At 40.9% G+C, this 26,278-nt stretch overlaps 3 protein-coding genes across 4 annotated transcripts in view; 2 read left to right on the forward strand and 1 right to left on the reverse strand.

Annotated features, from left to right (window-relative positions):
- LOC112460340 overlaps nucleotides 1–8,287 on the forward strand; it is a 28,384-nt gene extending 20,097 nt beyond the window's left edge. For both annotated transcript variants that reach the window (XM_025024983.1, XM_025024984.1), the window contains exons 4-8: nucleotides 7–127; nucleotides 228–2,300; nucleotides 2,528–2,714; nucleotides 2,796–3,044; nucleotides 3,140–8,287. In XM_025024983.1, coding sequence (XP_024880751.1) covers nucleotides 7–127; nucleotides 228–2,300; nucleotides 2,528–2,714; nucleotides 2,796–3,044; nucleotides 3,140–3,709 — 3,200 coding nt within the window. In that variant the 3' untranslated portion in view covers nucleotides 3,710–8,287. The remainder of the gene's footprint in view (nucleotides 1–6; nucleotides 128–227; nucleotides 2,301–2,527; nucleotides 2,715–2,795; nucleotides 3,045–3,139) is intronic.
- Nucleotides 8,288–8,499: 212 nt separating this feature from the next.
- On the reverse strand, nucleotides 8,500–9,323 carry LOC112460343 (DNA-directed RNA polymerases I, II, and III subunit RPABC4). The gene is made up of 3 exons (XM_025024988.1): nucleotides 9,132–9,323; nucleotides 8,730–8,822; nucleotides 8,500–8,642 (listed from the first exon to the last, which is right to left on the reverse strand). Exons 1-3 carry the CDS (start codon nucleotides 9,187–9,189, stop codon nucleotides 8,620–8,622), a joined length of 174 nt encoding a protein of 57 aa, XP_024880756.1. The 5' UTR covers nucleotides 9,190–9,323; the 3' UTR covers nucleotides 8,500–8,619.
- A 658-nt stretch (nucleotides 9,324–9,981) lies between these two features.
- The window catches only part of LOC112460346, a 37,098-nt gene continuing 20,801 nt past the window's right edge, over nucleotides 9,982–26,278 (forward strand). The window contains exon 1 of the mRNA XM_025024991.1: nucleotides 9,982–12,390. Within this exon, the coding sequence (XP_024880759.1) occupies nucleotides 11,191–12,390 (1,200 nt within the window). The 5' untranslated portion in view covers nucleotides 9,982–11,190. The remainder of the gene's footprint in view (nucleotides 12,391–26,278) is intronic.

Below are 26,278 nucleotides of genomic sequence, written 5' to 3' on the forward strand. Positions count from 1 at the left end.
CATAAGGTCGAGGACGCTATGTCTGTGAAGAATGCGGTATTCGTTGTAAAAAACCATCTATGCTGAAGAAACATATCAGAACACATACGGATGTTAGGCCGTACACTTGCAAGCATTGTACCTTTAGGTAAGTTGAGATTTTTCCACGTAGCGCAGCAAGAAAATCTAAATTATATTTCTAACTTTAGTTTATTGGAATCATAATTAATTGTTTTTTTTTTCGACAGTTTTAAAACAAAGGGTAACCTCACGAAACACATGAAATCTAAGGCTCACTACAAGAAGTGTGTGGAATTGGGCGTAGTGCCAGTCCCTACAACTGTCTGCGACGAAAACATCGACAAGGAGGCTATCGCGCGATTAGTTGCCGGTGGCGGTAACGCGGAAGAATCCTCAGAGGAAGAGGAAGATAGTGACGGAGAAGAAAGCGAGGAGTCTGGTAGCGAGGAGCAAGAAGCGGCACAAAGTCTATTGAGTCTTTCGCAACGTAACACGTCGAACAGATTGCCGGGGTTGCTACCGTCTGGTAGACCCACAACGTATCCGTACACGTTAACTTTACCGACGACTTCCTCCGTGAGCGTCGCGCCCACCACCACGACTACATCGACCATGAGTCAAAGCGTCACCACGCAAGAAACAGCTCTGATCCAAAATGAATTATCGCACCGTTATTACTTCCCGTCGAACCGAAGTGCGACGGAAGAAACGAGGATCAGTGTCATTCAGTCGTCGAAGAAAGATGACTCTGACTTCGAGATCGAAGAAATCACTGATGTCACGGAGTCACGTCATCAGCTGTCGCAGCCCATGGATCTCACGACGAAGCAGACCACTCAGGTGTTGCCCTCGCCGGTACCGCAAAGGGTTAGACCCGCGGACATTCTGACACCCGTTTCGGAGCCGGTCCTGTTGCAGACGATAGTCCAAACGATGGAACGGCTGCCTATACAGGGTAGAGAATGGAAACCGGATGCGGAGGGCCACATGTTGCAGGCCTACCTCACGGAGAGACATGTAATGGACAGCAAAATTAAGCAGCAATACCGCGTCGGAAATACCAAGGTGGACAAGCAGATACAGGAAAGAGATGCTTACTCGCGTCATCAAGACCAAAACAGGTCCAGGCATATAGATTCCAACGGTATTCCAACGGTGACTTATACCGATCCCAGCAAGATGCAGCATACCGTTATGGAATCTAGGGTTAAACACATGACGAAGCACACCAGCGACGACATTAAGATGGAAATCAGGGAAAAGATTTATCAGAATAACATGGCGATAGAGAGACGAACGTTCGATTACGAGGCTATTCACAAGAATAAAGAACAGAGTAATCGTACAGTTTCTGATCGTGAAAATTTTGAGCTTGGTCTAACTAACGGTCCCGCTGGCACAAGGCCAGGTATCGAGTATGGACTATCTATGACTAGGAACAATAGTTCGATCGAGAGACCGAATTGCTCTATTGTACCTGTTCGCAGCACGTCCAGTATTGATTGCCATTCGCCGAAATCTTTGAATATGGACGTCAACAATCGACCACCGTTGATGCAACATACGAACAACGATATCGATAGAAGTTCCATGTTCAACGCGATGAAGATGGTGAGTGAGATGGAAAGACCTAGAGAATGCCATTCCGTCGGTCAGGAAATGAGGTCTGCGAATCACGAGATGAGAACCGCGACTAATGATGTTCGAATACAGAATCATAGTCCGCGGAATCTCGACCTAAGACCGCCCAGTAGAGAGATCAGAACGCCTGGTCAAGAATACAGAACGCAGAGTCAAGAGCTGAGGCTATCGAATCAACAGGAATACAAGATACGCGGTCAAGAGATAAGACCGCCTAGTCGCGAGTACAAGCCGTCGTTCGCTCACGATATGCAAGTCATTCAAGAGCTTATGCCGTCGACAAACATGGAAATCCGGCAAGCAAATCCGGATAATAGACCGCCGAGCCGTGACATGAGAACTCTCGCAGAATACAGGGCGCACGCCCAAGATCCACGTGCCAACTACGAAATATTGCAGCCTATACACGAGCCGCTCAAGTCGCAAAACGTAGACGCGAGAAGTACGTCACCGCAGAAAGTACGAATCCTCTATTACGATACGAAACACTCTGCGGACATGGCTAAACAGAATACGTTAGATAACATGAAACACGCGATAGCCGGAAAGGTAGTCGTCGGTGGGCCAGATTTTCGATCGCCGTCACCAAACACAGGAAACACGAAACCGCAAGCGGAATTTTTACAACCGTCGAGTGGACCGGCGCCTAACTATGTCAGGTAAGTGAAATATTTTTAAAAACTTTATTTTTTAATTAAATGCATTTTCTTGACGCATAGGATGCATATAATAATAGTATTATTCATTATTACGTTAGATACACATATTAGAGTATTCTAATATGTATCTGCGTATACGATAGTATGATAATATTTAAATTCTATTCATTAGAATTATCAAAATAATTTGAGTTGTAAAAACTGAAATTATGAAATATGATTTACAGTGTCACGGAAGATGGTAGGACTGCGTGTGGGATTTGTAATAAGGTGTTCAGCAAGCCTAGTCAGTTACGGTTGCATCTCAACATTCATTATTTCGAGCGGCCGTACAGATGCGAAAATTGTGCAGTTTCTTTCCGGACTAAAGGCCACTTGACGAAACATGAAAGATCCGTTTCCCATCACAATAAGGTAAATGATGATTCAACTTTATTTTCATTAAGAAACGTTATATGTTTTGCACGAGTGTACAAGTAAATATTATATTATTAGGTCAGTATGACTTCTACGTTTGGCGCGGCAACTACCAGCAACCCCAGGCCTTTCAAGTGTACAGATTGTAAGGTAGCATTCAGAATACATGGACATTTGGCCAAGCATCTTCGCAGCAAGATGCACATCATGAAGTTAGAGTGCTTGGGCAAACTTCCGTTTGGAACCTATGCGGAGATGGAAAGATCTGGCATCAATTTGAATGATATCGATACGACGGACTGTGATAATAGTCTTAATAGTCTGCAGGTTCGTACTAAACAAATCGTAACTGCGCGCAGTTTTTAAATCCGACGAGGAAAATGCCGCGATAAAACGAATTTTTTTCGCGTCTTCTTCGACAGATGTTGGCTCAAAAATTAGGCGAGAAGGATCCGGCAAAGATCGCGCAGTGGGACTCGGAAGCTCTGCCCGGACCGGTCGTGAGCGGCAGCGAGACCTCGTCGGATGAGGGTGAGCCTATACCGCAGCACGCGCTTCACGCGCAATACGTGAAAGCGGCAACGGACGCAGACATCTCCCGACCATATCACATGTCGATCGTCCCCGAGAAACCGAAAGCTATTAACGACGTTCGCCTCCGCAGCCCTCAGTTCAATCAGCAGAGACGTGATTACGCCGTTAAAGAGCAGCGACTGATTTCGGCGGTCGTTTCAATGGAGGACGCGAGAGGAGCGGAGGACAGTTTACAATCGTACAAGTGCCAAGTTTGCCCCGTATCTATGCGTACCGTAAACGAGTTACAGGTACACTGTTTTGTTGAACATAATATTGAGACGGATTCTAGTACAAATATTCACGGAGACAGGAGTGCGGGTAAATGTAGCAGGGAAAAAGAGAATACTCAAAAAAGAATTATGGAGGAATCCGCAGTGAAGGAAGATCACAAAAGACAAAGGATAGTGGATACATAGTGCCAAAACAATATAGCGTGCTAAAGAATTTTTCGAGTGGTGTCTGCCATACTACTTAGAGAAATCGCGGTTATAATAATAATATATCATATGTGGAATGCATCACAGAGATATCTTAATAAAGAAATCTCGGTCGTCCTAAAAAAATATATTTCGGTAGGGTAATACGATTAATGATGATTTATGTTTGAAGAGATGTTTCTTGAAAATTAATGTTGCAGAAATTTAAACGAAGCGTTATTAGAGAGCTGCGTGCAAATACAACAATGCAATTGAAAATTTTACGTTGCCGTTACGAAATATTTCGCAAATTTCTGAGGACTTTACAAAAAATTATCCAAGCGTAAAAAAATCTGGACCTAGAGTAATATTCGAATACCAATAAATACATAACGAAATACATGTTAACATCAGCGATGAATTACATGGTATCGAGTACGTTTCCTTTATTACAGCATCAATTCTAAAATTGCGTGCTTATATTGTAAACGTATATAACTTGTATAGTCCTCCTGTAAAGATTTTAAACTCTTTCTATTCTTTCTCTTAAAAAGCGGCACGTATAACGCGTAAAGTAAAAAAGAAAAAACACAATTCGAGTATCTAATAATGATTATAATATTTATACACAATAGTGTTTCTCGTAGTAAACATGAGGTGCAATGGACTGGCATGTGATTCTATATATTTAAAGCACAAATGTGTTACTTTCGACATATTGAAGAGTATTCTAATATTACAAATGAATATTATACTTTAAATTGGTATATGCAACTTATATACACACACGTATATATATACATATATATATGTGTATATATATATATATTTGTACGATATTAGTATGAACAATTATGAGAATTATTGTTGACGTAAGAGAAAATGTGTTTGTATATATTTATGTATAATATAACGAGAAATCATGTTAGAGTCTCTATTATAGTTTTAAGAAATCAAGAAGCTGTGTCGGTTGCTCAGATTACTTGTAAATTTAAGCGCTTTTAATTCACACGGTAGATTCTTTAGTTTCCCCGTGTCTTTAAAAGATTTTCCTTGTAAGCAAAAGTCAAGTGTGGTGAAGTATCTTAATAAGTTTTTATTTTATCGGAAACATTGCTGAACGTTTAGTTACCTTCGTATTCTGATATTATTAGTTATTTTTTAATCCTAATCGATCATGTTTGTTGTATCGTTCTGAGGGACCGATTCGCTGATTCTGTTCAAGATAATTAAGCCTCCTGTTTTCTCGCTGCAGTTCTATTGAATTATCCACGTTGAAAGCGAAAACTTACATGAATTTTTCTCGCACATTATATGTATTATATAATAATTATATATTAAATTATATATAATATGATATATTATATATAAAATATATTATATAATTTATTATATATTATATAAATTATGTATCTTATATAATCTGTCGAGCAAGCGGAAGCATGTGGAAAATCAAATTTATTTCAACATGGAAAAACAGCTTCGCCTGATTTCTCGCTGGTGGCCTTATAATACGACTGCAGTGAGCAGCTTGGAGAGGCTTATACACCTTCCACGAGCGACAGCTACCGTATCTTTATAATTAACCGTCTATCTAATGCTACACGCAGTTTTAATATTTCACTCAAGCACGAGAATGTCTTTCCTATTCCGCATAATCAGACTCCGGTTATCACGGTTTGTACCTAAAATAGGTGTGCTTGAGCCCAGGATAAAAAAAAGAAAGAATAATACGGATATATAATGTAGAACGAGACGACCGCACAAGGTATACAAATGAGGTCCAGTCCGCGTGATGTTTCACACTAAACGATATCAGTGTAGCCGTAGTCTAACATAGCATTTTTTGGATGTATATCTACTGTCTTGTAATTCTGTCGACTCCGACCGCGCGTTAACTACGTATGAGCTTCCAGGATGCGTACACGCATCGTCGTGTGCATGTATGTGTGTGCGCGCACACACCCGTAAATGCCAAGCCAACAATTTGCGTTCGATGGGAATTTGTCGAGAGGGAGCGGATACACGCCTTTTCGGAATTGACCTCCGAAGTGGCGACTCTTCCACGCGAAACGCGACATTTTCCAAAATTATACACGTCTAACGCACATCTACGTATATATATATATGTATATCTCTCTCTTTCTCTCGGCTACTTGCATGCGTACTTATATGTGATTTCGAATGTACTTTTTCCAAATTGTAGATTCATATTACGATATACACATATACATATATATTTTTTCGAAACGTTGTCGTAGAAGTATCGCGTGTATTTTCCGTCGTGCACGTAGCGAGCGTGTCGTACATACATATCAGAATATCGCCGCGGTATTCCCGGTATAATTGACCCGGGGGACGGTGGACGGCGTCGTTTGAAACCCAATATGGCGCAGGTGCGAGTTAGGTTTTACTCACGGGGTTCTGCCGCAGATCTTCGCCCGCGTGCTCTCTGTCCCTGGCCTCCTCGAACAGCTCCGGATCCCGGAAGCGCGCACTCGCGATCGCGAACGCCGAGGATCACCCTCGCGTGTCCCGTCGGCCGCCGAAGACGCGATCGCGCGCGGAAAACTCGATCGCGACGCGGAAACCGTCGCGCTCGCGGGAGCAACTGTCGCGGCGCGGATGCACACTGAACGTAGCCGCGGCCCGCGATTCGAATCCTCGAACGCTGATGAGCCTCCCGTAGTGTGTTGCGTTATTAATGTCCATTCCTATCAATGCAGATTAACTTTTAATCTCGGTTTAACTTACTTCTTGTCTTTTTCTGATTGTTAGAATTGGAAGAAGATAAGAAGTAAAGTAAACCCATTAAAGTTATCTACATTGATAAAAAAAAAAGACAATCGTTTCGGTTAAACGGCCACGCGGTTCTTACGGATAAATTGCGAAAAACTGAGGAACTCCCCCTTCTACATGAATAATTATTTTTGCACGATGTTGTATGATTAATTGATCAAGTTTGGATATATTACGTTCAAAAAGGATATTACGGAATGATTTTGACATGTAGCTATAAAATACAGAGAGACTTTTTTGTTTAAAACTTGAGCACAATTTCAAGACGATCTTTCGACCGTTGCTTCTTTCGCGCACGTCGAATTTCTTCATAAATCGAGAGAGTTGTTTTCATCAGATTCATGAACGTTTCTAAATGATTAATGGGACTCATAAAACATGACGAAACGTGCTTAATCATACATATATATCGCTTATCTGATTTAAGGAGCCAACGGAAGAACAATTCTAGTTACGAACTAGCTGTACACACACTTTAAATTACAGAAAAAAATATCACCGGATACAACATAATATATATGATTAATAATAATTTCCATGTCTAAATGTGCTATCAGAGTTTCTCCTGTTTTGAGATAAAAGTCGGTCAGTTTTTCGCACCGAACGGTCCGATATTATTATTTTCTACCTTCGCATTTCGGAACAGATTCGACCGTGTATCACGAGCGTGCGATTAACACGTTCCAATTGCATCTCGGTATCTTCCTTTACATGCGCACTGTTATTATTATATGCATACTGTACAGTCTAATAATTCGGGTAAATGTTTGTTAAGACGATTCGACATACTTTTACGACATATTTACGATATTCGATTAAATAATCTATATTGTGATAAGTAACGGAAAGAACCATATGGCGAATATCCCGACTAATATCCTAAAGTAAAAGTACAAGCGTATCTGTTAAAAAAAATATATTAAAAAATAGAAAGGAAACAGAGACATTTATTTTGTCGATAGCGCGCATCTCCACGCGCTCGCGTCTACGTTTTTCGCGAAAAAGGTTGGCTTGGCTTAATTGGCTTCTTCCAGACTCAGTATTAGACTTCGCGGACAATGAAAAAAAAAAGAAAGAAGGAATAGAAAGGAAAGGTCGAGCTTGCACGGGTTTCTAGACGGTGTTGCACCGATTTACATTTTTACGGAGGCACAGAAATCGGGTTACCTCGTCGCCCGAATTCACCCGCGGTGTCTCCGAGAAAAAAAAAAAGAAGAAGAAAAGACTCTCCGCTCCGCTCCATATCTTTATGGATGATTTAAATTTTGTATACGCGCAGCGTGCGAACGGTGACACTTACAAACACCTGGCGGTATAGTATTTTATATGTATTATAGGATCTCTTTAAGATTTTATAAATGTTTTTTCATGGAAGAGAGAGAGAGAGAAAGAGAGAGAGAGACGGGAAGGGTGTATCTCGTCTTTGTGCTCGCGCAAACACGTCGTGTACTCCTGCGAGCTCTGGGCTTCGACAAATCACGACTCCATTTGGAGTTGTAGCTTTGTCGCGCGACCTCTCGATCGAAACCGACCGTATATATCGGGCCGTTTTACGCCCGTATATATGTTATATATCAGACAATGGGACCGGAGTGAAAATTTTATATAAGCGTATACTCGAGAAAGTGACAAACGGGATTTACGGTAATAACGCCAACGAGCTTTGCCAGTGTCACCGCCACTTCTCTTCCCGACTCTGTGAATTCTGTTGAACTATATACATTGATGAGAATGTAATTTTTATTTATTGTAAATAAAAGAAGGAACATTGCTTAAAGCATTTTGTATAATTGTGCATTCTGAATATTATACACGAAGAGACAGATTCTGTCGAGCGGTGGAATTATCCATTGGATCCAGGGATTATAAACGCAAATTGTACGAAGAGAGATTCGTGATAATACGAATGTGTCTTTGTATATGGTGATTTTGCGGGAACGATAGTACAACTCTAGGAACGGGAAATAATGTGGGGACAGGAATAAAGTTAATTTCCGGTAAAATACTGTATTGTTTTTATTGAAAATCAGGTGACCCTTATGTACAAAATAAATTATTCTAACGAATCTAGAAAAAATTAACGTATCTTCATCGTCCGTCGCTCGCTGTTCTTATCGTGCATCAAACACAACGACTGCAAATAGGGTTAAAGAAAACATCTCGATATTTTGATCGATTCTTATGTTAAACGTGTTGAATTGAAAATATTAAAAAAGGATACGTCTCTTGGTGCGCTTCTTGTACATGATTCGGTATCCGCATTCCCTGCATCGAATTGGATCTCTGGGACGAATCTCGTTATCGTGATGGCATTCTGAAATAACAAGTTTAAAAAACTAAAATGATTACATGAATTACGTATAAGAACAAAAATAGCTCTTTGTGGCAATTTAACTATACGGCATATAATGTTCGAGAAACTTCTCTTACTAGAAAAACGCTTAAATACAATTTGCCCATTTCAGTAAACAATTTATATAATTTATAAAATGACAGTATCTTAAACTTTAAAAAATGCACATATAAATACGATTAATTAGATAAAAAATTGGCATCAATATATCAAGAGCTGTTATTTACAAAAAAGTGAGGTTAGGGAATAGTCGAACATGCGTATCTTTACCTCCGCAAATGTATACCATAGCTTGTTTCGGCGTGGAATCGGATTTGCTGGATTCCATTTTAACACTGTTGCAATGTAACAATTAATATTATGATTCGAGCAAATCTTCGTGGAATAAAAGAACCGTCGTCGACACAACGACACACTCAATCAGAAGAGAAGATCGATTCTCGAATAAAGAATAAAGCAGTGATGTGATGGTACTCTTGGTAGTGATAAGTCGATAAGTGAAGTCTTATTTTAGTACATACAGCCCATCAACAGATGACGCTAGTAGTTGCACCAATTACGGCAATCGATTTTTTTCAATTATACAAATTGAAACAACACAGATTATAAGTCAAAATTAAATGTCGGTTTATATTTTTTATATAAAAAAACAAACGACTATAGATAACGTTTCTCTACGTATTTTACGTAGAGTAAAATTCAAAATTAAAATTAACAAAGATCTAATTAATTTTCAATTGTCTAATCATACCTCTTTTGTTTAATGTAAAATGAAATCTTTATTGGTATCCTTAGTTCATATCCTAACAGACGTTCATATCCTTTGAAACGCCGCGCGACACGCGTCGCGTCGCCGAAATTCGAGAGGACGACGAACAATAACGAGCGAGAGAAAATCTCCCCGGCAACACAAAAGCTCCGAGCGCGCTTGCAGCATCCGGCGCGGCTCGGCCAATAGGGCCGCTTGGCAACGAACGGCGGGACGAGGCGGCGCCCGTGATTCGTCGATCGGCGCGCGTGGCGGCGATTGGTGGGGGAGGATGAGGCACACGGTGAGAACGGAATTTACGAACGCGCGGCGTTCAATGTGTCGGTGGAACGTTGGAGCGTGTGGGTACACGCCAGAGGGAGAGCTCAGGCAACCGGGTGCGTGCGCACGTTTCCTTGAGCCGCGCGCGCACCCCCGAGCGCCGCTCAGTGAGAATTTGCCGAGGGTGCGCGACGTGTTATGTGCGTGGTTGTCGCGGGGTGACGATCGAGAGGCTGAGCTGTGCGAGTCGCGTAATTACGTGCGACAAGATCGATATTCGCGGCGATAGGATAATTCGGAGCGTGCCGGCCTCTCTTGTTTACGAAGCGCCGCATGGCGGGAGGGGTGGTCTTTCTCCGTGCGACGGTGGCCGTCGCCGTCGGCGAGCGGCAGAAGGGATGAGTGAAAGAGAGAAGGGGGAGGGAGAAGAAGCGCCGGTCCGGCGGACATGAGGCGCGCGCGTTTCCCGCGCGACGCACACGTGAGTACAGCGCGAAGCGAGGCGAGTGTCAACAGCGGGAAACGTCAAGCGCGACGGGACCGCTCTCGCCGGACTTCACGGCGACGGACTTCATCGGCACGTCGGGAAGACGAGCGAGTGCCGCGGAATGACATTCGTGCGAGCTGGACTGGAGCCGGAATCGCGGTGAAGAATCTTCGGGAACGCGCCTCGGCGGCCCTTCCTCCCGCGTGACACTGGTGTAAACAGACGATTCGCGAGTGAGTGCGAGGGTGAGGTGACAAATCCGAAAACGGGCCCGTTTTTGCGCGTCGCGAGGCACGTGCGATCCGTCGCCCCGTCGGCCATCGATTTCTCGGTGATTTATCGCGTCGAGGTGCGCCGTTTCACGCGTTCGAGATTTAATGAAGATTAAACACCGATAGGTTAAGACCTTTAAGAGTAAATACGTGTTTACGTACCTGCCCCGAACGGAGGCAAAAGTGATTTTCGTATCTTATCTCCGCGGTGAACGGAAGATGGAAATTTAAGTGAACCATTTAGAAAGGTCGCTGAAGTTAATAAACAAGCGTGAAGAAGCCACACCGCCTCTGCTTGCCGATAGGTAACAAAGCTCGTAGATAACAAAGTGATAATTTTAAACGTAACGCCCGACTAACACGGGAAATACAACGAGGCGTCGTACGGTTTCGCAAATTCGATGGCGACGCCTGTACCGCTCGACACGCCGCATCGGGTGCACCGTTCGCGTGGCGTCCAACCGAAAGCGACGTAGTCGCTCTTTCTCTCTCCCCGGAAGTCGAGCGTCGATAGTCTGAATTTTTTCGAGTCAGCCGCGGATGAACGACACCGTCCCGAGCGCGATGGAGGACGTCGACGGCATGCAGCACGTCGTCCAGACGCCGCGCGTCTCCTCCGTCAGCAGCAGCTCCCACGACAGCGTCGACAGCGGCTACCTGTCCATCGTGACGCCGCAGACCGGCGGCTGCACCCCGAAGATGGTCACCGGCTACAGGACCCGCTCGTCCACCGGCGCGTTGCTCTCCGCCAGGAAGCACAGGTACCACCGTCCGGAGCCCTTCCAGTGCGAGAAGGTGCTGAGGCACCGCTCCAAGTTCAGCCATCGGCTGAACATCTCGGAGCTCGACTACCTCGTGTCCGAGAACCCGGTCTCGGAGCAGGACTCGGTGCTGGAGCCGTCGTGCACGCACGTCGATCGGAGCCTCAGCCTGGTGCACTCCACCCCGAGCTGCGCCAACGACGAGCTCGGCAAGGCCCTCAGGAACACGAGAAACTGGAGGACCACGGTGCCCGTCACCCCCGCGTCCGCGGACCTCCAGATTCTCTCGCCGCCCCCGTCGCCGGCGGTCCCGTCCTCGTCCTACGTGGCCTCGGAGCCGATCCAGGAGGACGCGGAAATGAAACTAGTCCGTACGCCGCGGGGTAAATCGCAGCGGGTCACGACCCCGCCGAGACTCAAGATACCGCAGATCGTGATTTCGCAGATCTGCACGGGCGGCACGCCGACAATAACGTCGACGGAGAATCGCAAATTGCGCGATCTACGTATCACGGAGTTGGGGGCCACGTCCGAGATCAAGCCCAAGAAGCTGGACTTCAGCCAAAGGGCCACCCTGGACTACACGGGAAGGGAGAAGGTGGATTTCTTGTTTCTTCTCGGGGAGGAGAGCAACCATTTGCCTCTGGTATCCAAGATCCTGTCTTTTCTTTCGCCTCAAGATCTGTGCTCGGCCAGTATGGTGTCGAGGGTGTGGAAAAGGATCTGCAAAGATGACTCCTTCGCCAACAGGCGAAGAATGAGTTTTATCATGCGGAAGAACACCGTCAAGGAGAACCTGTGGCTGTTGGCGATAGCGAAGAAGGCGAAGCACGAGGACGATATACAGACGAGTCCTAGGAGCAGACGTTACGTGCGGAAGGGACACCTGCTGGATGTACAGAACTTGCTGCACGTTCCGCCGCAGCCGAACAGCCCGCCTGTATCACCGAGCAAAATCAAGTTTCATTCCTTCGTCAAGGTAAGTCAAGTCAATTAATTTACTCGTGATGTATGTTTAAGTACATTACGATTGAAGGGGACAAATCATGATTAATTTTTCTACTTTATATTTCGATAGAAATTTTATTCTTATTTTAAAGATATATATATAGCAATTCGTATATATTCAAACATTTGCGTTTATCTCGTAGAAATTACGACGCGACTTCGAAGAAATGATCGAATCTTAGCGGTAGAAATGCACTCGTGAGAAAACTCATGGTAAAGTCAATGACTGACGCGAAATGTCGCAACTTTAAAAGAACCACGTACGCTACATTTCTCAGGGTTCTCGTATTCGACACCCGCGGGAGCCGGTAATGCATGTAAGAAGTTGCATTCTGACGAGAGTCGTGTTCATCGTGTTTATCTCGTAACAGCCAGATAATTCGGCGTCCGAGAAATAAGACGAGCTCATTTCTTTGATACGATACGTGTCTCTCGGTCTAATTGAATAATGATAATCTACAATGGTCTGAGACGCGCGAGCAACAGAAAAAACGATTGTGTTTCGTTGAGGTGATCACGTCCAGCCAATTCTTGACAGCATTACGTTGCAGTTTTTGATGTATAATATACCGAAAGTGTATTTGTATTCGCTAATTTAAACGTGATTATCTCTTGATTTATTGAGAGTGGACGCAATATTTTTGATATTTATATTTTGAGAACACAATATGTTTGTTTATTCTTTCATCTATCAATAATATATTATGAAAACTAATAAGAAATATAACTAATAGATATATGCAACATCTTTCTTAACCCTGCGCAAAAATGCGCAATTTTTCGTAGAATTTTGGGTATTTTTAAAATAAATAATGATCTTTTCAACCTTTTCATCTAAAAGAGAAAGAACGGCTGGAAGGGTCGAAGGCCCTTTGCAGATGTGCAAAGCGTCGCGTTTTCAGCTCAAATTTTATAAGGCCGGTTCTACAATCAGTCGTACATCGGAGTCGGATGTCGGAACGTAGCCGATGGTCCAATGAGGAAAATTCGTTTTCGAAAAAAAAATTATTTCATTGGACCATCGGCTGCGTTCTGACATCCGACACGAGAGAAGAGTACACGGAGCATAGAAAAGTCTCTTTGCATATATACAAAACTGCGCACTTAAGAATTAAAATAATTTGATGTAATTCAACGTGATAGCTATTGTGCATTGAACTGTAATACGATTTAATTATTAGTTCGAGCAGTTATACAATTCCTCACAATTGTTAATCTGATTTTTGTACTTTTGCAAAAAATTAATCTTTTGTTGCTATACACAATGCATTAAAAATTAGGCAGGCGATGTTTTACTTGCGGCAGCGTATATACTGCTCTATTATAACATTACTTTTACCGCAATACACATAATTAATAAATAATCGATCTCCCTACATAGTCGATCGTTCTGCTAGACTGCATAGAGCATACGGCGTGTCGCGTCACATCGGAGGAACCCGTAATTAAGGATGCTGGCTCGTTCCTCTTCGTTCGTAGACTGGTGTTCGTCGTTTTGGCGCTCGTAATTCACGCGAGAGAGCAGAAACACGACGGCTAATTACCCAGCCAGCGATAATCGATAGCCCGGTAGTCCTCCAGGATTTCCTCGACTAAATTGGCATTCGCATAGTTCGCGCGCGCGAAATCGAATCGGGGTCGGGTAATTGTTTCGATTGTGAGATCATTACTTTGACGTTGATTTATCGTCATTTTGGCTTTGAGTCGCCGCGAAGGATAATTGCTTCGTGGGTCGTTAAGGCTCGAGATAAGCAAGGCCCGTCGACGGTGTGCAGAATTTGACGGATGTTTCTCAATGATGAGATTCTGCGTGTTTTGCATAATTTCATCTCGTACATAGTAATTTGAAATCCATGTCGCGATATTCACACAATTACACTTCAACGCAATCTGAAACTTGCATTTATCGTTAGTATAGCCACGTGCTTTTTTATAATTTTATCGTGCATACTGATTAAAATTAAACAATGCAATATCAAAATCTTAGACTTAATATAACGGACAAGAAATTTAAACAATTTCCGTTCTTAAATAAATCATAAAAATATATATCATATTAATCTATATTTTTTACAATATATGTATATTATATTATTTTATTAATATTAAAGAAGTTAAGACATGTTATTATGGCGACATGAATGGTTTTCTTCATATCCTGGATGCAAGAAAATTGCCTCGTCAAATGTGAATGGCCCTCGGTGCAATTCCACGAGGAATTACGACAGGCGTTCCAACTTTATGTAACATTTATGAATATTCTGCGGTACATTGTGTCATTTCCGCACAAATGCTCCTATTACGTTTTCGCTTGCGGTTCCGCTGGACGTCCATAAACTTGAGCGCGAGTTTCGAGTCAAAGCGGCGAAGCAAACGCGATGATTTACTCGCGGAAATCAGTCAGACGACGGCGTGAAGAATCGGTGACAGAGTGATGTACGTGCTTTCTCGTTCCCGTCGTCGGCGGGGTACCTGCCACCTCTCTCCCTCCGACACTCTCTCTCGTTCTTTCTCTCGTCGAACGAGCGACGCATTCCTCCTCGCGTTAGATTGTAATAGCGGATGCAAGTGGCATACCTCGAGATCCTTTGTTGCGCGCGCGAAACGATAGCGAGGCCCCTGTGTTCGCGCTCGTGTCAAAGTCAATGCCGACCATACATCCTTATTGCCATTCTTTATCGCCGTGGTGGAACGCAACGACAAACGATGAAACGCGCATTGTCGACTTGCACGCGTATTGCATCTCGCTTAAGAGATAATAGATTGCGAAAGCTCGTTGCTGAATGGGCATCAAAATGAATCTTCGAAGTGATCATCTTAATTGTAGTTGTAAGATTTCATCGTAAAATTAGGTTTCGAGTTCCGAGATCTCACATCATCAATCTCACACGGACTACCGTTTAAAAATGATATCAACGTACATTGTCGAATTTGCATTTGAAGTCTTTCTCAAATTTAATGTCGGATTATTGATGGCCGAAATCATATAGATAATCTTTTCTCTTTGTTTATTTCCTCGGCTTAGTTAAGTAATATCTCTATGAGAGAAGAAAATGTCGAGAGATGATTGAGTTTAAGAGATCGCGCGGGAAGATGGCGAAAAGAAATTGCGATGTAAATGGTGATCGGATCATAAATAAATTCTGATCGCGACGCGTTGCAGAGAAAAATCAACGTTAACGTTCGCGAACGAATATGCAACGTAGTGTTTTAATGCTCTCTACCAAAATCGAGTCTGGCAGACGATATATTAGAGCGAGGTCCCCGTGTCTCCTTATGCACATCCAGAGAGAGCCGCGCTAGCGCTCGTTTCTTCTCTGGATCGCAAATCGGCCTGCGGTAAAAACCGGCCACAGAGAGAACAATGCGAATATATTATGGTATCTGGCACTAAAACAAAGGGCGGGTAGAGCCCTTTAGTCTTTTACGATAGTCGTGCGAGAATGCCAAACCACAAACAAATGGAAAAAAGATACGAGAAGCGTTTCAACTGCAAAACTTAAAGGATTGTCATGCTATGCAGAAAGATAAAAAAATGCAGAAAGATAAAAAAAATTAATACTTATATCACCTGAATAGTGCCATTAAATTTAAAATTTTATATAGAATATAGACTTTATATTTTAACTGTCAATCTTTTGCTTTATTTAAAACAATATACCTTTAAATAAATTTAAAAAAAAGTATAACAGATTTTTTGAAGGAAATTGTTTAAAGAAAATTTATTACTGTGGTATTGGATTTTCATAGATTTGCGAGTAAGGAAATCCCGGTCTCGGTTTTGTTTTCCTCGTATTTCTCTGATTATTTTGGTACTCTTAGCTACTCAGACACAGCCTTGCGGGATGCTGTAGAAAGTTCACGATGAGATACGGTGTGACCGTTCATGAGAACGAATGTGCGAACGTCCTTCCCTTGATCGTTTCTGTCAGCGATGCATAACTGCATAACGCCTGACTAAAACCATGGTAAAATCGGCAATTACTCATTCAATCTCGCTAAAACGAAAACATTAATCTTTAGAAATTTAGGTATTTTCTTTTAATTTGTATTTAATAAATGCCATTGATTATAAACATTAATTTCATTCTCTATTTTTAATAAAGAGTAAAGGAATATTCTGTATATATATATTTTTTTTTTAATATTTTAAATCGAGTTATAAAAATTTTGAACACTCTTAGACGAAAAGATAAAGTTGTGCTTCCGACTTTATAATAACGTCCGTCTTTTTATTACAATCGGAGGAAATTAATTTCGCGACGAACCGGATGAAGATAGTCCCGCAAGGAGGAAAGGCAATTTTCGACGAAAGAGGAAGGAAGGAAGGAATTGTTCCCTAATTAGCAACGGCTGCGCGGAGTCCGTTGAGTGGCCGTCTAACGTTGTCAGTCGCGGGTCTGTCGACTGCGGGTGTTTCCTGTGAAAAGGAAGACTCCTTGCGCAGCCCCTTTTTCCGGTGGGTGCCTTGACAATTTCGTAGGCGACGCGCTAGAATCCGGTCGAGCGAGTCTTCCGTTTTGAGTTTGAAAAGAAACGAATCGACACGAAGACAACTAACGTTTTAAAGTATAATTCCAATCACGATATCGGCGATATCGGCAAGATTGACGATATATACACATAGTCTTCGGAGATAGATCCTTTCGGAATTCTTTATAAAAAATTACATTAAAACATTACATAAGCCAAAAAATAGTTTTATGTACTCGATAACAATTTTTAACTCTCGCTTCCAAGAACTAGGAAAATTTCTTGAGAAGCGTGTATATAATTTATGAGGTAGAGAACATTGTAAATTAGTGACGATGCATAATGTTGTAATAATATTTTACAAATATTCAAGAAGTTTTATTTTTGTTGCAACTTCCTTTCTCAACTTTCTTGGCTGTTTCATTTCTCAAATGATTCATTCATTTAATATCGAAGTAGCGAACTTGTGTATATGCATGCAGGATTACAAGTCGCGAGTGCGAACAAGGAGAAGAACATTCCGCGCCGCTCGTTCATTATTATTTCGCGTTTTATTTTCCTACTCAACGCCGGTCCTCGCGGTAGTATCGTCATATGTTCATATTGACCCACTGCTACGTAGCACCTGGCCAGGTGCACCAGGGGCTCTCTTTCCTTCTCACTGCGTGCTTCGCGAAGCGTAAAGCAGTCCGGTACAACGGACAGCAGAAAGACCGTTTTATACATGAAGTAAAATAGTACGGGCGAGTAAACCACGCGTGCCACCACCGCGTGAAATATGCATGGCACACGACAATTCCCAGGCCACTTGCATTTAATTTCGAGCTAATTTCGGTAACGCTTTGCTGTGAGAAAATTAATGTTTCGGGAACGTCAAATTGTTTTCTTAACAGATTAATTACTAAATTCTTTTCGTATATTTAAAAGATCATCTCCCGTTTCTCTCTGGAAAATTAAGAAAGGTTAATAGATTATAGGAATATGTACTTATTTATTATATTATTCTGTATATAAAATATTCATATATCGTTATACTATTAATTAAACGATTTGTTTTCAAAAAATATAACTGTTAATTTTTAGATGAATCAAATTACTGAATATGAACAATAATTACATATGTTTTTTTAATCGCATCAGTCAATAAAGAATTTGCATTTTGTGGAATATTGAACACTTCGTTGTACATATTCTTCTTGGAATCCGAAGAATATCTCCCTAGAACATGAATTTCACCATCTTTGTGTTCGATAGGAACTCGGGGTCGTACGATCGATAGTTATCAGTATCGCGATTTCTCCTCCTTCCACCCTTCCTTCCAATTCTCTGTCTTTTTTTTTTTGCTCGTGCACTCGCACACATATATGCACACATGATATGTCCAAAGACGGCATGTATGTAACGAGTTGCAGGCAGCAGCGAACAAACCTCCTCCCGGTCTCACGATGGTTCGCCCGTCGTCTGGGTAAAAAGACCAGGAATGTCTCGATAGCTCCCGATAAACGCATTAAATCGAATGCCCGACCGTCTCTACCTCTCAACAATGGTCCCTCTTAAGGCGCCGTTTAACTTCTGCGAATTGTAGAGTGCATAGGTATTCCGAGATTAAAATTTTTATTTGTTTAAACATTAATAATCACACGATAAAATATTGAATAAAATTCGGAATAAAATAAATAAAAATTTTAGTACGTTTTTATTGATTAATATTTGGGTTAAAATAATATGTGAAGTATATATTTTATAATGTAATTATTTTAATTTTTGAAAACATAAGATTATATTTTAATTTTATTTACGTTTAATAATATTCAAGTTGATGATTTGATTTGATTTCTTACTAATAAAATAAAAACCATTGTAAGACGCATCTACATTATTTTAAATAGCCAAATTTATAAAGGTTGCAATAGTCATTCGCAATTCATAAATATTCTTATCATGTTTTTGGCTGATTGATGGTGAAGATTACACGCCTTGGTAAGATTGGCTGGCTCGCGTAGGTGCTTATTTTCCGTGAATTAATATAGCAAGAGAAAAGAAAGCGCGAAGGGAGGATACCGTGTATCCTCCCAAAGACGAGAGCAAACTTATTATTACACGAACCCTTGGTCCCGCAATCTTCTCGAAGCCGTGCACTTTTAGTCAAAGGAACAAGCTCGTGATTCGATACCTCGCATTAAATTGTACGTTAGGTCATACCAGTGCATATCTGCATCGTGCAATCAGATTCATGTAAAGAGTAACTCGCCACATAGGGACGCGAATCGGTAGTACCTGTTGATTACGAAATATTAATCTTTATCGTTCACAAGAATCGTATTTAATAAATTTATTAGCCGTTTTACATAGGCATTATAAATTGCACAACGCTGTATACGATTGATGGCAGTTCTTTTTGTAAATGCTTTGTTAGCGAAAGTTTACTGTTGATAGTTTGATAAGCAGAATCATTAGAGAAATGACTGAAAGTGCAGACACAAACAGTTTATTAATACACTTGACGCAAACTTGGCATTAAGGCGATAAATGCCGTGATGTTCGATCTGTAAACTCAAAGAAAGATATTGTTAGTTGCACCTGCCGCGCGGTTATATGTATATAAATGAAGTCAACTCAGATAAGCCGTTTCACAAGGGTAGGCTCTCTGGCTCTTCGAACCTACCGATAATGAATAAAGCACGTCTCGTAGATAACATCTAAAGTTAATCAGGATTGTGGTGAGCGGATTGCGGTAAAGAAGGAAAGATAATAGAGTAAGGAGGGGCTATTTGAATTGGTTAAAGAAAAAAATCAGATAAAAGATTTTCAAGACAGGTTTTTCAATTTTCAAGATAAGGAGGAGCTTTTTGGGTCATGGGGCTATTTATCTTGGAAATTTTTTATCCGATTTTTTCTTTCACTGACCCAAATAGCTTTTCCTTACTTTAACTAGAGTTTACGAACTTTTATGAGATACAAAATAAATTGGTGAAATAAAGCAGCGAAACATATGTGATAAACACTTAAAAAATGTACTTAGAACTTGGTATACTCTGAACTTCTTTGATATATATAAAAACAGATAGTTTGTATGTCAGAGCGTTGCGTGCACAGCTGTCGCTGATGCAACCCTCTTTCTTTGGCTCGTTAATCTGCACGGATATGCAGGTAGTGACGTTAAAATGTCTCAGCGAATGCAACCCTTTATAAGGTAGGTGCTCATCGTCCCGTAGCTCCCTTTCCTTTGAGGAAATAAAACCGCCGAGCGTTGACGTCTAGGAGGACAATGACGCAAATAGTAACTGATTCTGTTAACCGATTGGAGGGATAATTGCACAAAAATATGAAGTAATGTATTCAGGAATGTATGGAAGAGCGTTATTTGTCAAAATAAAACGAAAACTTATAAGTTAGAACGGGAAATATTTTATTTGTGTTGTATATAAAATCGGCTGGACGGGGAAAATAGAAGTATTTGGATTGAAGGATGTTGAGCAGCTGGCGAAGATACACATACATATAGTTTCGGAAAACCTGTATATATGCATATACATAGTTCGTAGGCAAGAATGTGATAGTAGACGCGGGGTAGCCCTAAACCTTCGTTTCGGAACACATTTTAACAGTCACGCTGCGAGAGGAAAGGAAAAATCGAATTTTTGAGAAAGACTGCGACTACACAAGCGAATTCTCTTTATTGTGTCCGTTTCCCTTTCTTCTACATGCACTTCGATCATGCTCGGTCACGTTTTCATAACATATGGTTTACCGAATTGTTTGCACGATACGTGCTGCAAGCGCGCAGACGCCGCAGACTGCCAAGACGAAATAAAAGGCGATATAGAAGAAAGAATGGGACCGGTCATAATAAATCACTGCCATTGCGAAACAAAGAAATGAAGAAAACCTATTACAATATAAAAATATTGTTTTTAATTTTTTTTAGAAAGGAGTATTTAAAAATAAAATTAAGAAACTTGCAATAATTCTGCGAATTTTGTTAGTGATAAAAAATATGATAATTTGTATTCCCCGTCAATATATAGAGATTTCGAATAAACAGAGATATATTGGTACGAATTTTTTGATAAAAGTTAGGATCAAGTCATTAATTAAATAAATTAGTTATAATACTTTAGAATGTTAATAATGGTGATAAAAATTAATACAATGTGTTGTGTAATTTAATATGCTTAATTTTTATCTTTCACTGTACGTATATTATCGGAAAATAAACAGAGGACCTCCTCTCTCTTGTCGTTTGTCAGACGTAATTCCGATGTTATATCGTTTATTCGCGCAAGTGCAATGCATTGACACACGCATGTTAGAATACAATTATACTGCAAGGCAGCGCCATTCGCGTGAGTGAATACAAAGCGGACTGCGTGAACGCGTCTCATTCCGTGTCGAATTTCATTGTCACTCACTCGATTCGTTATTCGTCTGTCTTGCACAAACGAGCGCCGTCCATTGTGCGCCCGAGCTTTGTCAATTACCCGAAGAATGATCGTCTTCTTGATTTGCGTGACTTCAACTGCGATATTTCAGGAACAACTCTTAACGTCGCATCTTCTTTAATTAAATCGAGTATCTATTGAGTATTGAATGCTAAATCGACAATAAGTTCGCACATATAATAAAAACTTTTTTTTAAATTAAATATCTGGTTTTTTCGAGTTTCTTTACAAGCTCTTTAATTAAAAGTATATATTACGGTTTTCTGGTTTTTTATTTTTCGCTTCTCCCTCCGTATTCTTTCAAAACGAAGACGCGGCATTTTTCCTTGGAAAGCAATATTGTTCGATGAATAGGTAATTAGTCAGGGCTTCTTCTCGTACAGTATATCCCTTCTCAGCGCCAAATTCCTGTTCCTCTCAAGTTAATCCCGAGGCTGGGATGTAAGCGACACGTCACATTTTGTTCTTCTACAAGTGCATTCTTATGCATATATATTGTTTGCCGTGCGTCGTATGCAAGGTGACGAAGGACCGTTTAAAGTATACCAAGAAGGTTTGATGTGAATAAAGGCCGATCCTGGATAAGAATGTAATTTGCATAATTGCGCCATAATTTACGATAATGTTCATGCAATTCCTTGATAAAATTCAAATATTTAAATATTAACTGTATCCACGTATATAATATACAAACGTGTTAACAAATCGTGAAATGCGTAGATCTATAGATTTTAGATAAATTTTAATTTTAACCGTCATAAAATATGCATAATCGTAGTTTGCGAGAGATACGGATAATTCAAAGCCTTTTAACTCTTTCTTTCAATTGTGCTATTTACTTTGCAAGTCTAGCAGACAAGATTTTGAGGTAAATAATAATGATAAGAATAGTAATAAATTCATGAAAAATATTTATAGGGACTGACATAAAGTAAAATTTTTCAAGATAGAAAATATCTCTTCGTATGCACTGCTCAGACGACTATTTTCTTATTTGCACTTACCGGTAAATTTATAGTGCATTTTTACCATATCTGCACAAGGAAACTTGTTTCATGAATTTACTTAAATTGTGAAACACGTATCTTGCGAAGACTCTTTTTCCTCTTGTATATCCGATCAGGCAAAAGGGATTTAATCGAAAGAACTCGTCGAATGTCGTTACTAACAAGTTCTTCGTGAACGTGTGGATTCTCCTTCTCTATATTTTTGTCAATCTGAGAACGGATCGTATTAGACAGTGCAGCATTATGTAGGGAATATAAATTACATTTGATTAAATTTTGACATTTATTATTTTTATCTATAGATAAATTTGCTCGTTAAAACAAGCATGTAGAGTCGGTAGACAACTAATTTCCTCTTCGTTTAATTTCGTGGAACGCGATTATGAAAGCGGATACATTTCTAACATGATTAATCGATTAAAAAAAAAACATCTATGATCGATTATGCAATTGAGAGACAATTTCTGAATGGGAAAAGTGTCGCAGCGGCGGTCTCGTCGCGTCGCTGCTTCCGGCGGAGATATGAATTGAGAGAAACATTCTAATCTCTCTAGAATTTTATCTCACATAGTAACAACCGGACCGCTCCGTATGCTCCTTGACGCCAAAACCCTTTAACCCTTCCGTGGACAGATAACATGTCAGGGTAACTGTAATCTAAAAGCCGCGATAGATTTATTGCACTCTCGTGTAAATAAAAGTATACTCACCATCTACCTGTTCGGACGCTCAATTTCTGAAAACTGTCAGCTTGAAATTACCCGCATACACGGAAACATCCTGCATTTCAGCTCACTTAATATATCTCCCAAAAAATTTGAAAATTATGTTAATATATGCCCAAATATCTTTTACATATACGTATTTATATTTATATGTACACTTGAAACTTTGTTTATATACCTCTTATTTATTCTGGATAACAAAATTTAAGAAAGCTTATAACAGTGTTTATAACAGCAATTGTATCTAAAAATTTGGCGCAATGTTAAAAACCTCAAAAAAATTTCCAACAATCTCTTCGCGAAAAGAAATATGTCTTGTAATTTTCTTAGGAAGAGGGGGGGACTCTCTTTCAACTCAGACTCAATTATGTTTAGCGCGGGCAGGTCACGAACGAGTCCAAGAAAGGTAAGACTACCAAGCAAAGGCGAGCACCACGTATGCCTGCGGCTGACAAAAAGAAAAGAACGACAATGGGGGTGGAAAGAGCGAGGTACACGAGAGCAAAAGAAGAGAGCGGTGGAGGAGAGCGGCTCCGAAGGGAGATAGGGACGACGGAATGTACAACAGCTGCCCCTATACCGTGGATTCGCTTTTGAAACCCCGACTGGTGGCGTCTAGCGAGAGGTATTAATCCTATATGAGAAAGAGGAAGATTGACGACAAGAGGAAAAGAGAAATAGAGACGTCTAAGGCAAACGGGATGAGAAAGGGAACGGTCGAAAACCGAAAGATCGGAGGAGAAACCTCCCCTGCTTGGAACGATAAAACTCGCTGGTAGAGCGGCAGCTGCGCAGAGCGTTTTTGTCAAAGTAGTTTCATTCTTTATCTCCCTCTCTTTCATCCCTGTAATCTCTACCTCTCTCCCTGTCTCTTTCTTTTTTCCTTTACGTTTTGCCGACCCCACACGTGTCTCTTATCTGTGACCTAAGATGATCTATTTCTCATTTGATCATGATAAGGTGAGTTATAAGCGAAGAAGTGAACAACCCTTGATCGCCGAAGAGAAATTTACTCGTGATAGTTTCGTTTAGTGATAATAAAACTAATAACATGATAATGAATTTCCCACGTGCGAACAGATGTTTTATGGATGGTGCGATAAAATATCGTTAAAAAAAATTGATAATTCATACAACATTTATCGTTGTAAGGCATTGATGACGCATGCGACATTGCATTTTATATATAACGACACTGCGACACTGTTCGCTGCATAATGCAGTGTGCAACGTCATGCGTCATTGCAGTCCGTGCAACGTAGATATGCTTGCTTGATGATGCATCTCCGCGTATCGAAACGCATATCGCAGTATTATCATAATAGGGAATGCGCGCACTCCTTCGTTTCGCACACATGAACACATACATACGCACTTGTAAACGCCATGGTGTACAACGGAAATACTCGGCGAATGACGAGTCACGGTTTAAAACGACGTCTACTATCGTGCGATGTTAGGTGCACATTCTAACGGCTGGACCGCAATACCCACTACTTGACGCTGTATCGCATAGCTTATCTGCGCGTATGATTATTTGCTATGACCATTTGGAGTGCGTCTGGCATATACGCGCCACGAAAGTTAATTTCAAGCTGATCTTTTAGGTTTAATCCCAGCTTCTTCCTGCCTCAAATCTCTCGAAATAAAATAGATGCATGCATTATATAATTTAACAATGATCCCGTCTCTCTTTCATGATGAATTCTTGAAATAAGAAGGAAACAAATTTCTCGCACGATCTTTATTTTCTTAACTGTACGATACACAGTGCAGCAAAATAGCGAAAGACTTAATTGGGATAAAAGAAATTGTGTAATATTCCGCGGTGGCGATCCAAGGCACGCGATTCGCCATGAAACGTCCGCTGAGACGTTAAAGGAGATCTTTCGTACGTCTTAACGGCTCATTTCCATAAACTTGCCGAACCTATCGCTAATTTTGCTTTTGATGTCGAGTTTCTTCAACCTCGACTTTCGTACACAGATATCGCTAGTGGGTCGCGATAATTATTCATTGGCGAAGGCAGAAGATCCCTTTGGCGCCTTTTGTCAGCCGCACCGCTTGTAAATCTCACGTCTTCTTTTCTCAGAAACGGAGGCGGAGATCCGTCGATGGGACACAAAAATTTCTATCTGGTCAAGAGAAAAGGAGAGGTGGAGATAGAGAGAGAGAAAGAGGCAGGTAAAGGAACTCGCGCGCGAACAGATCGACATCCGCTGTTGCTAGTTGGCCGAATTCACGACGTCATCGTCCATATGACTGGCCCCATCCACGTGACGCGCGATACCCTCCTGGGACCTCTTCCCGTCGATTCAGTCACTTTCTAGATTGATATTATGATCGACATATCGCAAAGAATCAATAAGTGACTGTTAAGTGAATCACAGATCAATTCTCGCACTATTTCGACGGCGTTTCACTTACTTGATAATTTCTCTTTCAACTGTGCAGTGCACTTTTCGACTACGTGCAATTTACATATTGTATTACATATATGTATATTATATATTGCAGAACATGACACGTGTTGCCAAAATTTCAATTCTAATTTGCTGAGTTATATCGATTTCTTCTATTTATTTTTTTTACTTTTATAAACTGTATATCATTTATTATAATTCATGAGAGAAGAGAGCGACTGGTCAAAATATCATCTTCGAGCCTTCGAGCTATAATTCCTTAAATTAGGTATTTTCTGTTTTTATTTATTTTGTACGCAAAATAAATGGTGAGCGTGATAGGTGTAAGTTAGAAAATTTATGCGTTATTATGCAAATCGATTGTCCGAAGTTCCTATAACGATCGACGACATCAAATAACTGCATAAATCAATTAAATCAAGTGCTTAATTATGAAATATGCCCCGCACGATGTGACGAGAGTGAGGAATATCGTTTGATGGTAGAAACGCTTATGCAAATTTGTTTATACCTGAATGGTTTCTTTGCCTGCTATTTTGATATAGCTCACGAGCCGCCGGAAATCAGAAGGAACGCGTATAATCTCGCGGATTATTCACACAGGGAGAGTTGAATCATATTCTCGTTGATATCTCGTGCAGCTGCGTTCATTTGGCGTAAATTTGTTCCGCCAGCTGCGAGACGGACAAAATGCGTGCACAGACCGTGAGAGAATTGACTTTACACAAAATTGCAGAAAATGCGCGTTCTTAAAATTATAATAAAATAATTGTAGATATAGATAACAAC

The sequence above is a fragment of the Temnothorax curvispinosus genome, unplaced genomic scaffold (assembly GCF_003070985.1).
Source record: "Temnothorax curvispinosus isolate PA1 unplaced genomic scaffold, ASM307098v1 QBEX01010452.1, whole genome shotgun sequence".
In the NCBI taxonomy this organism is placed as follows: Eukaryota; Metazoa; Arthropoda; class Insecta; order Hymenoptera; family Formicidae; genus Temnothorax; species Temnothorax curvispinosus.